The 23,125-nt window shown below is 39.4% G+C and overlaps 3 protein-coding genes across 3 annotated transcripts; all 3 read left to right on the top strand.

Annotated features, from left to right (window-relative positions):
* Nucleotides 1-9,513: 9,513 nt before the first annotated feature.
* On the top strand, nucleotides 9,514-17,874 carry ppp1r26 (protein phosphatase 1, regulatory subunit 26). Its single transcript, XM_026355886.1, has 5 exons — nucleotides 9,514-9,758; nucleotides 11,695-15,022; nucleotides 16,971-17,085; nucleotides 17,221-17,306; nucleotides 17,394-17,874. The coding sequence occupies exons 2-5, from the start codon at nucleotides 11,766-11,768 to the stop codon at nucleotides 17,431-17,433; spliced, it is 3,498 nt and encodes a 1,165-aa protein (XP_026211671.1). The 5' UTR covers nucleotides 9,514-9,758; nucleotides 11,695-11,765; the 3' UTR covers nucleotides 17,434-17,874.
* A 524-nt stretch (nucleotides 17,875-18,398) lies between these two features.
* Nucleotides 18,399-20,619, top strand: LOC113158317 (torsin-1A-like). Its single transcript, XM_026354137.1, has 5 exons — nucleotides 18,399-18,634; nucleotides 18,765-19,030; nucleotides 19,117-19,292; nucleotides 19,482-19,609; nucleotides 19,702-20,619. The coding sequence occupies exons 1-5, from the start codon at nucleotides 18,484-18,486 to the stop codon at nucleotides 19,944-19,946; spliced, it is 966 nt and encodes a 321-aa protein (XP_026209922.1). The 5' UTR covers nucleotides 18,399-18,483; the 3' UTR covers nucleotides 19,947-20,619.
* Nucleotides 20,620-21,084: 465 nt separating this feature from the next.
* On the top strand, nucleotides 21,085-22,768 carry LOC113158499 (torsin-1A-like). The gene is made up of 5 exons (XM_026354426.1): nucleotides 21,085-21,193; nucleotides 21,306-21,571; nucleotides 21,658-21,833; nucleotides 22,060-22,178; nucleotides 22,263-22,768. The coding sequence occupies exons 1-5, from the start codon at nucleotides 21,085-21,087 to the stop codon at nucleotides 22,469-22,471; spliced, it is 879 nt and encodes a 292-aa protein (XP_026210211.1). The 3' UTR covers nucleotides 22,472-22,768.
* The last annotated feature ends 357 nt before the right edge of the window (nucleotides 22,769-23,125 follow it).

Below are 23,125 nucleotides of genomic sequence, written 5' to 3'. Positions count from 1 at the left end.
CCATGAAGATTCTTGAAGGAGACTTGTTCCATGGGAACTGAACTGTAACAGTAAATTCTGTGCTAATGCAGCTTAGCTTACCTGTTTCTGTATACACTCCATTTATTTCTGTGTGTGGTTAGAAGAATGTAAGAAGGCTGCTTTTTTATTCTGTTATTCTGTGCATGTCTCCCTTATAAATTATGACAGTGGTGTGTCAGTGATCTACACTTCAGTATGGACAAACAATGCGCATTTGACATTTTACATGGAAACAAAAATGCTTTTTGCATATTTGTTTCTACCTAATCTTTTTTGCACACATAATGAAAACACAGTGCTGTGTGTTTGAATTTTCATTTGCATTATGGCTCTATTACTATGGCATAGGTCTACTCACAGAATGAGAATGTATTTGGAGCTAAACCTCCACACTCTCGAGTAATCCCTTAACACCACACCCATCACAAGGCACTCAGATAAAAACACAAACACACACTCTCACACCACCACTAGTCCCTTGAGTGACATGTATATTTTATAACCAACCTTTCACTCCAATCCCAGTCCTGAACCTGAGGGGGAACTCTGGTTAAAAGTCACATCAACTAGGCAAACATTTTCTTTCTGGCTGCCAAGAACTCAGACAGGAGGTGTGATAATGTCCATCTGTGTAAATCATGTTGTTGGATCTTATGGGATATATGGGAAGTGTGTCAGCTAAAAAGCTTTTATCTTATGTACTGTTGGTTTGATATTGTTGCAGATAAATGTGCATAATAAAACACAGATTGTTGCATAAAGGGCTGTACGTTTCTTCAATATGCTGTAAGTTATTTTATATTGTGAATACGATAGTTCAAATTAACTGGTCAGCTCTAACTTACTTTTCAACAAAACAGATGTACAGATGTGTTTAAATAGTCAACTCTCCTGTGTTTACGGGCTATGTTAGCAACAGTGTTCTACAGTTGCTCCCTGGGTCTTCAGGGAGAGAGAAAGGACTGCACATGATGTCATCTGTGCTTCTAATGAGATTAGATGTAATTGTAAAAAGAGAAAAAGAGAAAGGGTTACTGGGAAAATATAAAGGACACATGGGAATAGCGTCCCTGTAGGAGACATATGGTTGTACTTTGAAATTCACAAACGCTTCCAAAGGCACTTATGTCAACTACTAATAGCTCTTTTCAACAAATCATAGTGTCTCTTGCCTGATATATGTAGTTCCACTTACATTAAGGAAAACAAATGCTCTTTGTTTCCAGAGCAAAAACAAAAACAAGACCATAAGTCCTCATAATGCACAACTCAGAGGATGTTTACAGCAAAACACGCAAACGCCATTTTTACAGAGGTGGTGGATCCTAGAGGGGTTTGTACTAAAAGATCATTTTGAAATTATATGCTTAGAAGAGTAGTTCATCTTTTTTAACTGAAAACCTGGAACTTTCCATCACTCTCCAAAAAACAATTGTAGCCGCAACTGTTTTCAGAGGAAAAGCTCGGACAAAGTTGGCGACTAACCCAGTGGAGCAGCCAGAGAACCAGATGTTTGTCATGTTTCCCATGAGTTTGAATAGAACTAAATCAGAGCTCAATGAGACTGTACAGTGGATTAGAATGAAATATTTTCAGGGCCAAATATGATAAGCAATAGTTAAATCTTTTTAGCTACCGATGGCAATAAAATTACTACGACTATTGATGTGATTAAATACACATGCAATTGATACCGTCAGCTAAAACTAATGCAGCCTAATATCACAGCCCTGTAATAAATCCTTCTTCATTAAGATGATTTCTCACTTTCCGTTATTGTCAAGGAGACATTGATTTAACTGTGTGATCATTGTGAAGAATAGAGTCTCTGGTGTTGTTTAACTGTATTGTATTATACAGAGAGGTGTTGCTAAATAGCTTACCCTCATTGATAGATAGTGGGTGGACAAATTAACAGATATGCTTATCGTTTGCTCTAACCAATTAATGCTGACAAACCTTTCCCATTGGCATTATCTTCAGCTAATGTGTGAGGGGTTGCTAGATGCAGTTCACATTCATCACACGCTTTAAATTAAGAGTTGTTGTTTCTGTAAGTCGACAAATAGCAGCTCTGCAAACTGCGTCAGTCTCACTTTTTTCCATTTTTGTTGCTGTTTTCCAAAAATCTGGGCAGATATCTAGCTGAAAAGTACTGAATGCTAAGGAAGAGATGTCTCCATTTTAAGTCCTAACAGCTAAACTCTTATTGGTCAATTGTTTCTATACCTAAGACATCCACAGACATCTATGGCCACACAACAACTGGCCTGATGCTGATTTAATATGCTGATCACATATCTAAGATAGGGATGGTGATTCAAAGATCTGGAAACAAGCTTCCACCACCACAGATCTGCTATTATCCAGAAAAGAAATTGTGCGATTAATCTACATAGTGTGGAAAGGTAAACCACTATTGCAATATGCTTTTCTTTAAAGCCATGTTCTGTTGAGTTTCTTAATATAATTTAGATTGTGCAGGGGAGAAATACGCCTTGCAACATGCACAAATGCAGATGATCTACTACTAGCAGCATCCTACACAAAAGATTAATCATATTCAAATGACAGGAGTGGAAAAAGCCCCAAGTGCATAACTGTTGTGTGATTTTCATGACAGGATCTCATCAATTGCTGGAGAGTGGAGGTGTGGAGGCACACGTCTACTCACTCTTTCCTCCTCTGTGTGATGTGTGTGTCTCTGGAATATTCCATTAAGCAGGGAAAAAGGGGGCTAAAGGACAGCTGGGCTCAGCCAACATGCTGAGAGAGAAATTAAATGTACTTTCTTCACCAATCAATACCCCGCTGTGTGCAGATTATAGAGGTTTGTTGAGGTTAGAAATAGAGTGTTTATCTGACATGACATTGTCCTCAGAGCTCTGCGGGGTCATCACACAATGTGCATCTGCATGCTTTAGAAAGCATTATAGGGTCACTAAATCCTCCTATGTCTCTGGGTGACTTACAAAAAGTGTATTCATAAGAGATTTTTCATGCGTTAACGTTGTTCCTGATAACTTATATATTAAATAACTATACAGCAATGAATCAAAAGGTGTTATTCTTCCTGTAGTGTTTTCACCATTTTTCATTCTGTGCTCTTTTTCATCCAGTCTATATATATGAAATGTCAGATTAGAGTGGATAATTTAATTGCCTACACAGGGGAGATACTATGGTACAGTAGATAGTAGCAGCTTTCATCTTCTCTCGCACAAGTTCTCTCGTGATATGCCTTATTATTACATTCTCCTTTGTCTTGTAAATATGTAAAAGTTTCACAAAATCTGTGGCTAACGCACAGTCAGAGGTTGTCTCTGAGGCTAGGAATGAAAAATGATTATGCAACACAGCCTGTGTGCGACTTTGCACAGCATCTCAATGTCCTGTCTGTGAAAACACAAGGACATAAACATGTGTACGACAGCAAAAGCCTCGGAAAGCTGCAACAGCAGGTGAGCCAAATGCAATAGGATAACTGCTCGTGTTCACTTGTTGGTCAATAGCAAACATGCTGACAAATAATATTTTCCCCCGAGTGGGATACAAGAACAAATTAAACACTGCACAAACTCAGAGCTGAATTAAACAGATTTATCTCCCTGATTATATTGGATCTTTTACAAATGTATCTGCAGCTGCTGTGGAGAAGTTCCAAAATAAAGAATAAAAATACATTTCTTGCAGTGAAACTTTGCCCTTTCATCCCAAAGGTGATGCCCCAGCTCTACCATCAGGCTTCCGTTGTATTGTGCTTGTTTGGAAGCTTTTACATGAGTAGGTTGTCAGAGATCAGTGAATCACTGAATCATAAAAGCTAAACATGGCAGAGATATTATCATTCTGAGAAGCTTATATTTACTCTAACAGTAAATAGATGTGGGAGAAATAAGCTGGACAGGATATAAATCAATCAAAAAACAATATTATGCATGGAGCGTACCCTTTGGAAACAGCAAAGACACAGCCTGTGGTGCTTTGCAGAGTATTCGTTTGCCTATGTAAATTCCATATTCTGCCAGCTGTGCATTCATTATTCATTATTTTACATAAATGGGCAGTGGGATGGGTATTAAAATACAATTATTTTGCTTGACTTGGCTTGTATATTTAACAGTTGTTATGTTAACTTTCTCAATTGATATGTTTTTCTCAATTCTGGGCTTGCAATGCAAATTTGTTCAAATGTTGCTTTAGTGAGATGGTGAGTTTAATCGTTACACACAAAGAATGTAAGAATTATCACTGGTATATCTGGTGGGTTTAAATATGCAGCTTTTTCACAACACAAATCAACACTAGCCCACTGTGTTACTGTGGGGGTGTATACATGTGGGCTGAGTGGGAGCAGGGGCACCGCTGGGGTCTTGGCTTTCTCTCTGAACAGCATCTTCAAGCCTTTTTGCATCTCCTTGTAAAGCCTCCACTTACCAACTCTTAACTTCTCCTTTCTTCAACTGTATAGCTTTGTTGAGCTTGAATACATTTCTTTCTTCTTCCCTGTCTGCTGTTTGTTGTTCATCTCATACAGTATGCATAAATTGTGCATCTCCCAGTGCCTGCTTTTTGATTGTTGCCTGTGGTATTTGCTCAGCTCTACCCCTGCTAGCACAAACTGGCAGGCAACTCCTGCATCTGTACAGGTAAGCAGGCAAAGAGCTGGTCTTGCCTGAGTCTTCCTTTTCTACATCACCTGTTCAGCATTAATGCACTTTTGCAGCAAGACACACACTTTTGATATTTGACAGGCACATTAAGAAAAATAATGGTGCTGCCAAGTGGCATTTCGAGCTATGGATCAGTTTCATTTTGTTTAATAAACATCAGCCATCATATCAGGCTGTCAAGCTCTGCTAAGGAGGTGATGCAAAATGAGAGCGGGCAAATTAAGATTGAACTTTGTGAGGATATCACTGCACTACCTTTCTCCCATCTGAATACTGAGGAAGGAAAATAGGAACTGCCATAGTTGGCCACTGCTTCCCACTGGCCACTGGTTATGACTAATACTGTATAACGCAAAATGCTTCCAAAGTGAAATCCACGTTCATAGTGGGGGTTTTACTCAAACAAATGTGCTGAAAAATGGCATTTGTATCTTATGACAAGTTTATAAATGACTGCAGATGCTGATAGGTCTCAATACTGTAGAGCATGAAGCGTATTCTGGTTTTTGGACTGTCTGGTTTTATGGCCCTGTAGCATGATGTATTTAAACCCAATACACGCTCTTACAGGGGGAAGCAGTGACCAACTATGGCACTTCCTATTTTCCTTTCCAGTATTCACAGTATTCAGATGGGAGAAAGTACAGTTACAGTGAAAAGTTCAATCTTAAGTTGCCTGCTCTCATTTTGCATCACCTCCTTAGCAGTGCCATGGCTGGTGCAGACCCAGTTGTAAATAAAACATGCCATAAGATGTGGAATCTTATTGTTTTTCCTGCTGACTGATTGTAGAAAAACTGATTGCAGATTAAATATTTTTTACCATTTTATATTGTGTGTTAGTGTTTTCTCCATCTGTTCCTCAAACGATCAAGGAAGGCCATTGTGTGCTTTTATACAGGTCTACACTGCCACCTGGTGGTACCTTTTAGAAAAAGCAACATACGATAGTAATTTTAATGTAAGTCTAGTTTACATTGAAAATGCTTTTTATTGAAATTGGAAGTGTACAACTTATGAAACACTGTAATTGGCAGCATTTGAATATCTGAAAATTATCCACATGTACTGTTTTTTGGCACTGTTGTGTCACAAGTCAGTGTGGATTACTGTAACAGCTGCCACTGTGTTGGCTATAAATTATACTATCCGTGCCTAGAAGCAGTGCTGTACTGTCCTGTTTTTGGCCTAGGGGATTTGACTCTGTCACCTACAAGCTGCCTCCAGGCAGACCACAAAGTAGTTTAGTAACAACCCTGCAGTCACAACCACTATATTTCTGCAGCGTTGTGTCAAGCTTCATTCAGACTTCTATTACTTTAACTAGTTTTTCTGTTTCTCAGGGTTAATCCAGTTAATCATGAATATGGTACACATAGTTTCTCAATCTGCAATTTTCTATTACTAATTTATTTGAATTCTTTAGCACCAGGAACGAGGTGGTCTGCTCAAACGTTTTTCAGTTTTTAGGCGGTGTTATTTTACCTGATTGCATTAACAGTATTGCTTCAGTTCCACCAGAGTAAAGACTCTTTTCCACTTCCTCTCTTAGGCTTACTAGCTAATGAGAGCACACATAGAGGTGGCAGCAGTGAATGTAGTTAAAAGTTTACTAAGATTCCTTACTCAACATGTAACTAATCAAAGGGTAACTCCGGAAAAAGTGCTTTAACACTGTAAAAGTGTTAAAGCACTTTTAAGTACTGTACATTGAAGGTTGACAGTGGTTTGATTTTAGACCATTTATAGCTTGTTTGCATAGTAGAAAAACTTCAGTTTGGGGGAAGGACTCATTTAAAAATGTATGTAGTGAGATAAATGAATGATTGAACATTGTTGAATGATACACACTGCAAATGTGTTGAAGCAGTAGCAGCTTGCGTTTAGGTGTATGCCAATCAGAAAGCAGAAAGATTTGAAGGACTCATATTGAGCTTCCTGGAGGTAGGAGTTGAATTTATTTTGAATGTTCCCACACGTTTCCTTTCCAAGGGTGAAGTAAGCAAGGCTGCTGTCCATGGTGCTGAATCTCTTTTTTTATTTTCACTTTAGTAACTCGTCTTTCAATGGCTGAGCTTCCACGGTTGATGGTGTTTTTAAAGGAGCAGTCGGACAAACAGGGAGAGAGTGAATTGAACCGCCATGCAACTTTGTTTTATTCTCTGACATCCGTTCACTGTGCAGCGTCAGATTCAATTATCACCAAGTACCTAGAACTATCTCCCACTTCCTCATTTGCATGCAAATGAAAAACACCCAGTGACCAGGCAAAGTGTGTTTCAAGGTCAGAAAAATGGCAATAGGTTGTAGTGCTCGTAGTGCTTGTGGCAATATTTGCACCGCCATGAAATCTGGGCCAAATGTTTCGGTGACATTACGTCTTAAGTCACATAAAAAGAATCAGCATTTTAATGTGACCCTGTTCCCATAGGATACACGATCCTGCACAGTATGCAGTCAGAGTGGTGTAGTTACAGTATATAGTCTTGTGTGTCACTGCCTTTCAAATGTGTTTATACAGTGACTACAGAAAAGACTAAGACCCCTTCACTTTGTGTACACATTGCTTTTTAGATTTGATTTCAATTAGACACAACTGTAATTTTTCCCGTCATTCTACATATATTAAACATTCTTTTATATTAAAACATGTTTTCTGAGTGGAGAGTGATTAAAAAGAACTGCACTGTAAGTCGATGAACAACCTGCAGCACAAGTAGCAGGTTAACAAGTCAAAAGTGAGGGAACGCAGGCCCATGGTTCATCTTTCAGTGCAAAGAATGACCCAAAGCCAAGACAATGCTGGAGTGGTGCTAAACCTATAAAACATTTGTATCAAGACCTGAAGATAGCAAGTCACAGACATGTGCAATCCAAGCTGACAGAGAGAGAGAGAGAGAATGAGCTAAAAACATTAGGATAAACTGCCCGTTCTTAGGAGAGTTTAAGCTTTTGGCTTAAATAATAGATCGCTGCACATCTATTTAGCCTAAGAGATAATCACATGGTGTGTTTACTATATTTTCTGTGCGACTTGGTACTTAAGTTCCCAGCACGGGGAAATCTTGACCACAGATTTCAAACACAGTACAAAATAACGCTACTGTCAAAAGCTCTTTGTGTACACTGGACACATCATTTCTGAAGAATCAAAGAATCGTCAACAACTCATGTATCGGTATTTTTAGTGTTTATACTAATCCTGTACTTGTGCACTGACAACTTCAAATCTAGCAGGACTTCCTCCATCCTTTAGGAAAATTAATCTGAGCTTATTGAAAAATGAATTTTATTATTTCAAGTTAGATGTTAAGGAGGAATGTAGAGAGGAAGTGAAGATGAAAGATAATAAGAAAGGTGAATAGAGACAGATTTAGCTCTGATAATCTAATTACCATCTTACTCTATGTAGAGTTACTCTATGTAGTCTATGTAGAACTTATGGCCAAACAGAACAAGCTGCCTCCTTACAGGAGGCATAAGGCCAGACGCTGATCCATTAAGTGACCCTTGATTTACAGTTCTGCATTTGGGATCAGGAAAAAAACAACCATGCATAGAATCTAAAAATTAAATAATATTCATGAATATTCCTGAAACATGAGTTCCTGTGAGACAATGGTGAACCTAAATGAGACAAGAGGAGTGGTACTGGTAATAGTGCAGCACTGAGAGTAGGTGTGGAACGGTTCTGAAACCGAAACCGACATACAAATGTATTACAGACTGGAAAGATGGACCTGTGACACGCCTCTCCCCCCCCCGCCCCCATATATGTAGATGAAGCCTTTTGAGCTTTCAATATGTTAGTAATCTAATGTTTACAAAATCACAAAATCATTATTAAATGTATTAAATAGCACATGTTTTACCTATTTGTTGTCTTCAAACTGTTTGCAATTGGACCAATTTGGTCATTTATAATTGAGTGGTCAGGCCTTTAGAAGGATTTTAGCTCAAGATGGACAATAACCCTGAGACTGCAGATCGCTCATGTTTGTAATTAAACAAAATTCACTACATTAAAAATAAACTTTTAAGACGAGCTTTATTTAACCCTTTTCTTTTTTTTAACCCTTCAGTCTTCAGTTGTGACTCGGAGCCTGTTTCTTCCATGACAGAATCCTAAATGTTACTGTGCACTGTGTTGTTATATTACACATGTAGACAAGTAAAGGTGTCATCTTTTTGCTCAGAAGCCTCTTTGTACAGTATTTAGTCACATATTTTATGTCATGCAGATATTGCATCTCTATAAAGAGGTTTTTTGGAACACATTGCAGTGATCACAGTGAATCATTCTTGGCAGATGCATCACAGATTAAGTTATATACCCACATATGCCGTCACACCAAGTACACAATTTGATAAAATATCAGTTATTTCTACACCCCCATAGACGAGCCTTCATAAAATAGTTTTATGCATCCTATAAATTCACAGAAGAAAACCCTTCAGATACATTATAAATAATATGTTTGTTTTTTTTTTACATTTAGGTACAAATAGCACTCCTTCCATCCAGGGAATGAACATAAACCTAATAAAATAAAGTATTAGTAAGTAATACATGGCAGTTATCAGCTTCCAGCATACTCCCAGTCTAGCTGGGAGTTGTCTGGGCAGATAAAACTTTCTAACAAGTCGACATGTGATGGTGACTGTTGCTTTTCTCTGAGGCCTCCTACTGCACTCTTTATAAATACTATTTAAAATAATAACGCATTTCATTCATTAAAGCAGCTCTAAATTAGACAAATCTCCTGTTTTGTGATGCAACCGTGCAAACACAGTGTTTTTTTTTAAAAAGTAAGAGTGCCTATTTTCCGGGAAAAGCACCGATGCCATATTGAAAGGGTCCATGCTTGGCCGGACTGCGTTTGAGGAAGCTCGTCCGCCCGGCAGTCGGAGCGGCGCGGCGCGGAGCGGAGGGGGGACTCGACGCAGAGAGCTTCAGGCGGTGTGCGCGCTGGTGACGGACACCGAAATATCGCCACGACGGCTTAAAATCAACGCAGCTATGGGCGCACCTTTACCGTAGCGGTCGTTTCGTGTCCTTTTCAGGTAAGTGAGGCGGGTGCACTGAGTGTTCGTGGCTCCATTTGTGTGGAAATAGCCGCGGACTGGAGGGGGAGCCGTGCTCACTACAAAGCCTTTCTCTGCCGGAGAAAATGCCGGGGCTGCAGCAGCCGGGAGGCCCGCCTGTGTCTTTCAAGTCACCGACGAGCAGCGCGTATCCCGCCTGTGTTTCACTCCACCGCGTTCATTTCTCCAAAAATGCCTCCTCGCCGTTTCATCCAGAGCGTTAACTATCGTTATATTTACGTTTAGCGTGGTTATTGGTCGACTAACGTGGGGTTTTGACAACCGTGGCCGGTACCAAGCAAACATGGTTGCTCTGCGGAGTCTCCTAACGCTGCACGCCGGGCATCGGTGCAATCCGCGCCGCTAGAGGGTTACGGGGACAGTCGGGGTTCCTCTGTTTCAACCAGGAAAACGTCCGGAAGGGGAAATGCACGCAGCACATTGTGGTTATATAAGACTAAAAATGCTACTCGGTAACGTCGGCGTGTTGGACGAAACTTTCTTTGTACACTTGATATGTCATCTGTAAAGTTGGACCGCGTCCGACTGCGTTCTGCTACGTTTGCAGCTCGGTCCGTGCGCGTTTCATTGTGTCTTGCACGACGCGTCCTCGGTGATCCATCCTGCTGCCGCGTACTTGTGCGTACTTTTCTCCCAGATTCGTGGGGTTATAATTATTGCAGGATATGATTACGACTTGAGGATATCGTCTGTTGGGGTGAAGCTGTAGTGCAGTTGCTCATTCACCCTGCAGGCTGCACACTGCGCTGGGGGGATCTGGGGGCTAACGGAGGCTCCTGCGCAGCGACCTCTCGACAGGGTTAATGTCAGACAGCATTGAAGCCCAGTACTGCCTGTTGCAGGGGTTACATTTGTACTAACATCATAGAGACTACTAAACAGCGCTGTTGCACACCCACATCACTGACACGTTTCCTTGTGCTTCAAGTCGACACCCATCAGTTCACTGGATGAAAAGTCCCACAGAGACAGATGCTGCCATCCGGTACTAAGCAAATGAAGCATCAGAAGCAGCATTTCATGTTATGCAAGGATTAATAACCCGTCTTCTCTCATAAATAATGTTTGCACCGCTTAGCAGCACCAACATTTGCAGTCTCATAATCCAGTTTTAATTGATACAAAAACCTGAGCTGTAGCCTACATACAAATAATACCACATTTAAAATTCAACATAAGGTAATAGAAGGATTCACTTTAAATACATAATATACAATATTAAGTGTTATCATGTACTTAAACTATGAACTAAATGGTAACTACAGCTGCCAGATTTACATTTAGTTATGTGACAGATGCTTTTATTCAAAGCAACTTAAAAGTGAAGTACAAAGCAAGCAAAATAGATGATTAATGTAGATGAAGCTTAATTAAAAAGTTAAAGTTTTCTTCTGAAATGCAGTGAAGCACAACAGTAAAGTAGAACTACTCAAATAAAGTAGGAGTAGGTTGGTTATACAATATAAGAATAAATAAACATAGTAAAGTTGTCATATTTTATGGTGTAGTGAAATATTGTTCAGAGATACATCTATATTATTTTATTATTTATAATACTCCAATAACTGCTTGAGGGGACCCCTTAAGGCTTAATTACTAATTGGGTGAACTTGACAACACCCTGAGGCCCCAGACCCACAGGGACCCTGAAGGTCTCAGTTTCACTGTGTGACAGTTACTTTATTGTTATTTCACTACTAGTAGCGGGCTTGTTGAGTGATTGTCATATTTAATAAAAAGTAAAAAATATCTAACACCTGAAGTCTTAAAGAAGGATGTCCAAATATATAATAATGATTGCTAATTCACATAGAATTTCTACAGCTGGGAATTTTAAATGTTCAGTGTTGTTTGACTTTATTGTCACTGCTCTTTGTTTCTGTTTTCTTCTCAGTTTGAACAATGTGATTGTGGTGGGGCCCAGGTCCACTCCAATGATCAAGGACTTCATCCTATTTCACTAGAATGTACTTGATGAATGTACCTCCTGTCGCAGCGACGCAAACAGAATGGAGAACATGTGGTCCACCTGGAGGCTATAGCCTTCAATGCTTCAATGACTCTGACACTGAGTTGTCCACTGTAGGCACACCTATCTCAAATAAGGTCCAGATGATCATAGAGAGCCTAAGGAGCACCCAGTCCTCACTCGAGATGGGCGACGAGATTGAGGGAAATGTGCTTTCAGGACAGGATGGTCATCCCCAAGCCTGCAGGGTTACAATGGGTTCTTATGTAGGAGCCAAGTCCAAAACTAAAGGTTCCACTGAAAACCAACGGGCGGATGTTTCCTCCCCAGTAAACCATGGGAGCAGTGACTCGGACAGTGATGATTCTGTGGACAGAGGAATTGAGGAGGCAATACGGGAATACCTGAAGGAAAAAGATGATCACAAACGCAAGGCAGAGCCATGTTCCCCTTTTCTCCAGGCCTCTAAAATTCCCAGAAAAAACATGCATATTCCTGAGGTTTCTAAACAGAACTCTGATAGTAATACTCTAATTTCAAACAACCAGATTCCCAAAAGTGTCAAAGTTGAGAACCTCACAACTCCAGCTGTTATACCCATTAAAAAGTACATCAAAAACAAGGCCTCCCTTAGTGACAACATGGTTATGACAATGGATTCTAGTAAAAGTCCAACAAACAAAGGTTTGCAGAAAGAGCAGATGAAGAGTCCGTCTAAAACAATCAGCCTCTTCAACAAAGTAAAGTGCTCGGTCCCAATTAAAGTGGAGGAAGACTCAAGTGATTCTAGTAGTGATGATGGCATCGAGGAGGCTATTCAAAGATACCAGCTGGAGAAACAGGAGCAGCAGAACAGAAGGGAAGATTTCAATTCACATGCATTCAAAGATGATTCGGACTCCACTAGCGATGATGGGATTGAAGAAGCTATTCGCTGCTACCAGCTTGAGCAACTGAAGGAAAAGAATGTCCTGAAACCGTTCTTACACAGACAAAACCCCTTCAGTACGTCATTAATACACGCTGTTGGATCTACAAGCACGGAAAGCATGAAGAAACACAAGCTGAGAAAGAAAAAGACCAGAACAGAGAAAGAGGTCAAATCTGTTTCTCCATCTATTTGCATACCCAATAATACATTTTCGGACAACCAGGAAGGTAAAGGAAATGGACTACTTTCATTTAAATTAGATAGTTTTACGCCGCAACCTACCCCTACCCCACCAAAGATCAATACAACTGCAGAGCTCATGTGTGCTGAGGCAATACTGGACATTTCGAAAACCGTTATGCCTGGGGCCTTCCAAAATGTTGGCCTTAGCAGTTGTGTCCCCACTGAATCTTCTTTGCAATCTTCACCTCTTTACAACTGTGCCGGGAGAGAAAATGATGACAGCTCCATTGATAGTGAAGACGGGATTGAGCAGGAAATCAGGAAATTTCTGGAGCAGAAGGCTCAAATGCACAAACAGTCACCCACATCTGCTGTGACTCAAGAAATTCAAAGTACAAATGAACCAGAAAAAATGAAAGCAAAACAAGTTGCAACCCAAAAGAAACCTCAAAGACTGTCTTTGACACAGAAAAGAAAACACAAAGAGGAAAACAGTAGCATTTCAAACGTGTCAGGGGTGGATAAAGAAATGGCCCCTAAGCCTTTACCTGAGTATAGAAAAGATTGTAGTCCCTCTGTATTTTCCCAGAGGAGCCCAACACATCCAACAGCTGGACTACACAAGACAGAACAAAGTGGAGACAAAAGCAGCTCGCTTGACAGTGATGAGGACCTAGACACTGCTATAAGAGACCTACTCAAAACAAAAAGGAAGTCAAAGAAAAAGACAAGAGACTTAAAGCGGAAATCGAAAAAGTGCCTCAGAGAAGAAGACCCACTGCTAAAAAGTGTTTTACAGACCAAAAAGTTGAAACCGGATCCTTTGTCCAAGAGCAGTGCTTTGATAAAAATACACAAGAGTAAGGATGACATAAAAGACAAGTCTGGAATGAACAAAAAAACTATTTCCCAACTTAAACAAACTAATAAAAATAAAGTGCATGATAACGATGATGATGATGAAACGGAGACAGTGAAAGAGGCTGAGGATAAAGAAGCCTTGTTGCTGCACAATAATCAGGCTGTTCTGCAGATAAAGGATGAGAGCAGTTCGGTAGACAGCGATGATAGTATTGAGCAAGAGATCCGAAGGTTTCTGGCCGAAAAGGCCAAAGTTTCCACTGCAGAGAAAAATAAAGATGAAGATGCATTAAGGAATGACACAGTTAAGGTTTGTACCTTACTCCAAGATGAAGACCATAAGCAGGAAAATCAGCTGGCTGAAATTCCAAGAAAAAGTAGCACCTCTCCCCTGTCTGGCAAATCTCCTCTGATTAGTCCACCTCAAGATAAGCCTCTACGTCCAACACAGAGTTTGCTTCCAGACATCTCTAACGTTGGTGCACAATCACATCCATCTTCAGTCCAGTCCTGCAGCCCCATCCTTCTGGAGCCAGCGGACGGAGCAGGGGCTGCTAGGACTGATCAGAGGAGGTCTAGCATTGGGAGAGGTGATGTCCAGGATGCCATGCCACAGACGGAAAGAGTGCAAACTGTTTTTAATTCTAATAGTGCTCATTCTCGCTCGGAGTCAATCAAGTGGCGCCAGAGCCTGGGACTCCCCACTACTGACCCAAGGACTCTCAGTCGAACCCCATTCCATATCACCTCATCCAAAATAAACGAGAATGCATCAGCAAATCCGCTCTGTCAAAGTAGGGGGATGAACCTCAAATCACAGACTCCAGTCACTGTTTGGTCATCTGCAAGGACGAGCAGATCACCTTTCTCCTGCTCTACAGAGACAGCTGCTGTATATACACCATTCAGAACCTCTGTTTTGAATCTGTCTACTGTCAGGCATCCAAGGATGGCCTTTGCACGGAGCCTGCTGCCTGGCCAGAGTTCACAATGTCCTGTAGAAGGAGAGGCCGAGAGCATGGTGCATATATCTAAAGACAAGAGTGTGTTTGTCGAGTTGGAATCTAATAGGACCAACCATGTCCAGGTTCGAAGCAGGGACAGGAGCGAGGGAAAGGAGAGAGTAGAGTTGCTAAGTGAGAAAAAAGAAGTAGAGAGCTTGAAGATAAACAATAAAGAAGTACATCTAGAAAGAACGGAAGAAGAATTTGTAGATGAGGCAGAATGTGAGTCAGGCAACAGGAGAAATCCAGAGACGAAGCAGGGCTTTTCCACATTGTAAGTATTTCCTTTGGTCACCATATCCCATAGCAACATAATCCAACTTTCATAGGAGCTCATTTCTTAATTGTGACCTGCTAATAAAAATTCTTTTTTAGACTCTAAGGGAATTTTTGTTAATATGATAAAAAGAAAAAAAACAGGCATTTTTTTAATGTTTGTACATTTATACAACTGTGTAACACAATGGCACCATTATAAAAAACCTTTTGTGCTCTGATGTTGATCCATATCATTGAACTTTTGAAAAGCAATACGGTGATATTTTGTACAAGCAGCAGACTGCATGAGTAGAGCTACCATCCACATGCAGAGTATTTTCTACACAAAAATGACATTATCTTAAATATGTTTGACATTTTGTGTGAAAGGAAAAGACCAAGAAAAATGATCTCTCAGTATAATAAAAATAAGGGGTTAAATGATTGAAGGATGCAATGTTTTTGTTATATTAGTAGGACAATACAAGCTAGCAATGTTAATCAGAAAAACAAATGCTGTAATTACATAATCTCACTCTATTTACGTGGGACAGGTTTATGTTAAGAGATAGAAATATATTTTATGTGCAAAAGTTTAAAAAGTAATTATTGTTCATGTTATTGTAATATGTTTCCATCTCTGTCCTCATTACTGAGTGTCTCAATAAAAGCCAGAAGACAAAACATATAATTGTATGGACACATTTAAAGAAAAGCAGAGGAGAGACTTGCACATGCAAAAACACTGTCAACCCTGAAATGATTGATCAGTTGGAAAATGAATATGCAGCTATTTTGTTAAGTGTTTGCATTATTTTTCAAGCAAAAAATGCCAAACTACTATCTACTGCTTTCAGCTGACAGTGTAAAGATTCACTGCGTTTGTTTGACATATGCAGTAAGAAATGTAACATAGTAGTGTTTTGAATTATGTTTGTTTTTGGCTTGTAGTTTGGTCACACAAAAGAACACGTCACCTTTAACATTTCTTTATTTATTTCTTTATTTTACATTTAACAAGTATCTGTTTATCAAAAAAAAAAATCACTAATGAAAATATTGTATGTACCGTCTCTAAACTCTGCTATTGTTCATAAAGAAGTGCTCAGAATGGCCAAACAACTTTCCTGTAAATTGATCAAAATCTATAAAACTGTTTTATTTATAATAATAATAAAAACAGTCCATGTCATCAGACAATTTTAACTAATTGGACAAATTCATAAACCAATGAATATTGAAACTCCATCCAGACTGTGTCCCAGAAGTACTACTACAGTTTTTTGTGACCTTAACTGACTGCTTTGACTCTTCGAGTCTGCTCCAACTTGAAAATGTCTCTTTATTTCATCCCCACTCTCTCAATATTGTGACCTCAAGCTGCTATAGCTCTAAATCTGGGTACTTGCATGATGATTATTCAGAAAATTCCTTTCTGAAATAATCATCACCCCACCCACGCATTCAGGACAACCTTTCTAACTTTTGCACATAAAGCAAAAGTACACAACTAATTATGAGTGAATTTAAAGCTCAGTTTTTGATGAAAGCCACTATATTAGTCTTTTTAGCTCCGCAGCTCAAATGTTGTTCCAGATTCCACAGAAGCCACATCATTTCTCCTCTCTGTCTTGCTAAACTTGATATTTACTGTGTTCCTTTCTCTGTCATGTCAAAGTTTTCTTGAATTTCGTATGTGGGGGAAAAAGGCTATTTATTTTTGTTTATCAAAAAAAAAAAAGACTGAACATGCTGTGCATTGCCAGGTTTTGTAAATATTTTGTAAGAAGTGTTGTTTTCTTTTACTCTTTCTGATTAAAAAGCATCGTTGCTGTGTCTTAAGTGCATCTGTGTAATAAAGAGTGGAATTGGAGCAACAATGGGTGTTCCTCATTAATAAGCTATAATAATTTACACCATTGCAGCACTCGTTGCTCATGTGTGTCCTGCTCTGCTTTGTTCAGGTCTTTGTCCAGTGCCATTGACCCTGGCATCACTTTCAGACCTTGCATAGCTCTTACCACAGAGGAGAGAAGCAGGATGTTCAACAGGAGGTACCTGGCTGAAGTGTGCAAGAAGGTAGAATTAACTAGAAGCATTAAAGTTGGTGTAGAGTTTATATCTCTTCTCTGTGTGTATCCTATTACAGAAAACCTCTTTTCTTCACTAAAGAGATCTACGTAGTCTTAGTTATGTGTTATATGTTGCTTGCAGGAAAAGGCTCATCACAGTAGTGTTCCCGTCCGGAACAAGGCTGTGCGACATGTCAAAAGAAAGCTTCAGTTTGTTACAGTCAGCAGGTTTGTGGTTGGACCCTGATAATGTGTCTGTTTGTCACGATGAAGTAAAAACCTGTTTATCTCAGACAGTTTTCCATCTTTTTGCAGGAGGAATGAAGCACCCAGCCAGAACAGCATAATGCAATAAAACTTTATTCTGTATTTGAAAGACAAACGGGCGGTGTTTAATATTACAGCATGAGGGTTGATGAATATTTCATTTGCACTGTTATATTTCATGTTAGTGGCTTTTTTCCATTTATACTGTACTTTTAGTTGTTATTAGGTTTTGTTTAAGAACGTTTCATGCCCTGTTTGTAATGTAAATTCATAAATGCATATATTAAGTACATTTCCAAGGTTTATAAGTAAATTCTAGAGCACATATTGCCTGAGTAATCTGCGTTTTGCCATTATTACATTTTCATACTGATGTTTCATGTTTCTTATGAAGTTTCTGATTTCAGGTTACAGTTAGTTTTTCTCCTGGACAGGAAGTTCATCTTCATACTACAGCTGTTTTTGTTAAGTGCCTTTATTGACAGCCTTGTATTTCCGTTCTTACATTAACACTGGTTTATATTCTTTCATGACTGTATAGTATGAGGGTGGTGCTGTCAGTGGTGCTATTGTTAATAAAGCTAAGAGGTACGATAACTAGTGTCATGGGTAGTGTAGTCCATTAGAAAGTTTTTGTCACCACAGTGATGACAGTTTGAAGTCACTGTGATTCTTTAATGTGTTTATGGTAGAGCTATTAATTTGCACTGCAACACCAGGGAGCTCCTCCTGTTGGTGTTAACGGGTATAACAGTTAAAATGCAAACTTAACAGCACTGCACACACTTGTCTGCTTACTACTTAAAGTATGTACAGTCTAATTAATGAAGTTTACTTCACCTGCTGAGTTACTTTAAAACAAGGGCTGCACCTTTAAAAAACACAACTTAATCTTTAGAACCTTTAATCAGTCACTGAATGATGTTATTATTATCTTGTGTTTGTTTGTGTCGCTTTATGTCTGGTGGAATATTTTTATAACACTGACAGTGAATTTAGTGGAGGATCACGTGTACATGACGGGTAAGACTCGACTTTCATCAAAAGTTGTTTGACTGGTTCCTGACAAAAAGAAACTATTACTTTGAAGAATCAGTGCGTTTGATCTGCTGGTGTCGGGATTGAAATAGTTTTGACAATGAAAGTAACACAAATTTATTTGTTGTTACACCTGATTTTGACAACCAGCGTCTTGGTGGATACATTAAGTGTGACTGGTTTCATGTCTAATCTGTGGAAGAGGCTCAGTTTTCAAGGAAGCTGTGATTCATTGAAGTTCAACGCAGAAGGTGAGGACGTGAGGCATGTGAATGGGAAGGAACAAAGTGAAGGAACAAACGTGTAACTATTTACCTGTATATTTAACCCAGAAGATAATTGAATTCAGTTCTTGTTCATTTTCTGCTGTGTACTCTGTAGGTCTCAGAGCTGACCTGGAAAGTAAACTGTTTGGACAACACATAGCTTCACCCATCATCCAGAAAGCTGTGACTGGATTTATGAATGACGACAACCCCAAGAAGCCCCTGGTGCTCTCTCTGCACGGACCGACAGGCACAGGGAAGAACTTTGTCAGTAAGCTGATTGCTGACAACATTTATAAAAAGGGCATGGACAGCAACCGTGTTCATGTTTTTGTGTCTACGTATCACTTCCCCCATCCGAGTCAGATTGATATCTACAAGGTACGACATCAACATAAAGCTCAAACACAGTGACACTGTCCTGTTTCCTAACTATATAAATGATATTTACTACTGTTTCTCCTCAGTCTCAGTTACAGGAATGGATCAAAGGCAACGTCACCAAATGTGAACGCTCAATGTTCATCTTTGATGAGATGGACCAGATGCATCCTGGCCTGATTGACAGTATTATGGTGTATCTGGGCTACTACCACAAGCTAGATGGAGTTTCTTACCGAAAAGTCATCTTCCTCTTCCTCAGGTGAAAAGGCCATCATTCTCTAAGCATGCTGCTGAGTTTGCATTCAACTGAACATTTATCACTATTAAACATTATGTGTTCTCTAAGATTTTGTTGCTGCTGCTGTTGTTGTTGCTCCGTGTGGTTTTGTATTTCCCAAATGCAAGCGATCAGCAGTCTAATTGCTGGCTGCTTAAATTTTCCTCATAGCAATGCTGGATCTAAGGTCATCATAGAGACAGCTTTAAAATTCTGGAAAGAAGGTCGAGAACGAGAGGCGATTGAACTCAAAGACGTTGAAAAGGACATCACTGAATCAGTGTTAAACAACAACCTTAGTAAGCAGATTACTTTTTTAATCACACTAAATTACATTAATTAGAATCAAATTTTTGATTATTATTGAAAGCTTCTCTCTGTCTTTCTGCAGGTGGCTTTTGGCATTCACGCCTTATTGAAAAGAGCATGGTGGACTTCTTTGTCCCGTTCCTGCCTCTGGAGTATGGACACATTATCAAGTGTGTTATGGCTGAGATGAAAGCAAAAGGACTTGAACTAAACCAGGATGTAGCACACAGTACAGCCAATGAATTCATATATTTCCCCACATTTGAAAGAGTGTTCTCTGTAAAAGGCTGCAAGTCAGTGGAGAATAGGATGAAATTCTACATCTGAACTCAGCAGCGTGATTGACATGTTCAGTCTCTACATACATTTTTAACTAAGAACAATACTCTCTGTCTAAAGAGTGAGGAGAGCAAGTCGAGCTAATATAGTTAATGGATTAAAAGTGCTCCAGTTCCTATAGTATTCCCTGTTGTTCCCCCTGTGATAAGCCGATTCAGTCATATTAATACAACCTCTAAAGAAACTCTTTCCAGTAAAATGTCAATCATCGCACTGGAAAACCAGCATGTGCACAGTGGGACCACACTGTGAGGCTGTCAGGATGTTCGATTTGATGAGTTTACATCACATTTGAAACACAGTTCATTATCAGTTAAAATAGGAAATGCCTCATCATCCTTGGCTATTGTCCTCTGCGGCTTGATCTTGATTCTTATTCTGTAGTCACTGTTCTCACTGTGTCACCACCGGGGTCTGTTTTTAGAAAACATAACATCCCTTTCCATCACTACACAGATGATACCCAGCTATGTTTCCAGCAGCTTTAAAGCCAAAGATTTCTCTCTGTGTAATTGTTTTTGAGTCCTGTAATCATGGACATATTGCTTTAATGTGCCTGTTATGGCTAAAACACTATATTAAAACTTTTCCTGGTCCCTTTTAAAGCACTTTTGCCAGTGTCTGTTTTTTTAAAATGTGTTCTACAAATAAATTTGACTTGACAAGCTAAGCCTGCAAGCGTTGACATTCGTTTCCTTGAAGAGTGGCGTTCATTTATGGCTAAATTGATCTGCATGAAAGCCTGAGGCAAAGATGAACTGAAGGTCCCCTGTTTACTCTCGTACTCCCCCCTTACTGTGATCCAAATTTAATTTAATTTAAAAATATGCCCTTAAGAGGTTAAGTATTATTTTAAGTATGAAACTTTTCAAAATTATGGGTGCTCATCAGGTGTTGACATCTGATTCACTCTCACTTTATTTCTTGCATTATTTAAGTTAATAATGCTAAAAAAGCTGCTAAACCTTACTGGCAAAAAGAAACCGTAAGCCGACAGAACCATCAAGGTCTTACGGTGGTACAACAGTTTTAGGTGCTGCTCGAGAATTAAATGGTTTAAAGGATGACTGCAGCACACGTGAGTTTAATTTTACACCTTATTTTGACAGTTAGTGTCCTGGTGGACATGTCCAGTTCAATCACAGAGACTGCTGGTGTCTTTGGCCGTCTGTGGCAGAAGACCTTCAAGTCCGATAAAAGCTGCAACTCAAAATGGATCTCCTTCAATGCACAGGGTGAGGATGTGAGGCATATAAACGGGAAGACAGTTGTTCACTTTTCTTATCTTATCTTATTTGGCTGAAAGTGTGTGATGATCTTTAGATAATTCTGCTGTGTACTCTGTAGGTCTCAGAGCTGACCTGGAAAGTAAACTTTTTGGACAACACATAGCTTCACCCATCATACTGAAAGCTGTGACTGGATTTATGAATGACGACAAACCGGAGAAGCCCCTGGTGCTCTCTCTGCACGGACCAACAGGCACAGGGAAGAACTTTGTCAGTAAGCTGATTGCTGACAACATTTATAAGAAGGGAAGTGGCAGCAGCTTTGTTCATGTTTTCGCATCACAACTTCACTTTCCTCACCTAAGTCAGGTTGATTCCTACAAGGTACGATACTAACATAAAATTTAAACACTGACATTGATTTGTTGGTCTTGTATGAATTAATTAAATTCACTACTGTTTCTCTTTAGCTTCATTTGCAGCAGTGGATCAAGGGCAATGGCACCAGCTGTGAGCGCTCCATGTTGATCTTTGATGGGATGGACCAGATGCGTCCTCGCTTGATTGACGGTATTGTACCGTACCTGAAGGATTACAACAAGCTGGTTGAAGTGTCTTATAAGAAAGCCATCTTCATCTTCCTCAGGTTAAAAGATGAACACCAGAGATGCTCTCACCAATCAAACTTTAATTCATTCCAACCTTTATACATGTGTTTTCCTTGATTCACTTGACAAAGACATGGACATTGTTGATGTTGCCATCCAATACCAATCCATGCTGCAACTTTAAAACACACTCTAGTCTTACAATAGAGAGTACTAGAGTACAAGTACAACCACAGGCTAACATTTCTCTAATCTTTTTCCTAGCAATGCTGGATGGGGCATCATCACCAAGACAGCTTTAAATTTCTGGAAAGAAGGGCGACATCAAGAGTTTGAGCGCAAAAACTTAGAAATAGAGATCTCTGAAGCAGTGCTAAACAATGGTGAGTAGATTAGGTTTGTTTGTCTAGATCATCACACAAATTTAGATTTCATCAAATAAAAAAACTCTCAATCTCTTCCCATAGATGTCTTTTGGTATTCCAGTTTGATTAAAAAGAACCTGGGTGGCATCTTCGTTCCATTTCTGCCTTTGCAATATCAACATGTCGTCCAGTGTGCAGAGGCTGCGATGAAAAACAGAGGACTGCAGCTAGACTGGGATGAAGTCGACAAAATGGCCAGTGATTTGGACTATTTCCCTAAATTTGAGAAAGCATTCTCTGTCAGAGGCTGAAAGACAATAAAGACAAAGTTGAAATTCTACACATGATATCAGCAACTATATGTTCAGTTACTATGTTCACTGCTGACTGCAGGATTTATTTTAATAAGAAACGTCCTATTAAAACCAACTAAAGGTGGTTTCATAAAGATTTTAACAGTCAAGAGAAAATTAACAAATAAATGCTACTTTATTGTTAGGTTAATAACTCTGACTAACTTTGTGTCCATACATAAAAACAAGTTGTGTCAGACCTGAATGTTTGATGATCTTCTATTGATTTAGTCATGACTACTTTTTTTTCTTTTATCTAATACACCCTGATTGTTCACAACAATGTATGTTTTGGGATAAATGTTTTATAACAAATAACATAAAAATAGATTTAAAGTCTATTTAAATATTCTGATTATCGCTATTTGTAAATAACCTTTGAACTCTGACGTCATGACCATCTCAGCGTTCCTGTGTTGACTCGGACAGTTCACTTCACAGAGCGGGGACCACAGCGGTCACAGGCTGCCTGACTTCTTCTTTTTATTTTTTATTTTTATTGATGTGTGTGCTACATCCTAAACTCACGATATAAGTAGCTAAACTGTATAAACTCTCATTAGATCCATGTTATACATCCTCTGTATCACTTTAGCATCATCTTTAACTCGC

This window comes from Anabas testudineus, chromosome 12 (assembly GCF_900324465.2).
Source record: "Anabas testudineus chromosome 12, fAnaTes1.2, whole genome shotgun sequence".
Taxonomy (NCBI): domain Eukaryota; kingdom Metazoa; phylum Chordata; class Actinopteri; order Anabantiformes; family Anabantidae; genus Anabas; species Anabas testudineus.
Note: the sequence above shows the minus strand (reverse complement) of the source record. Positions and strands in the feature narration are given on the sequence as shown.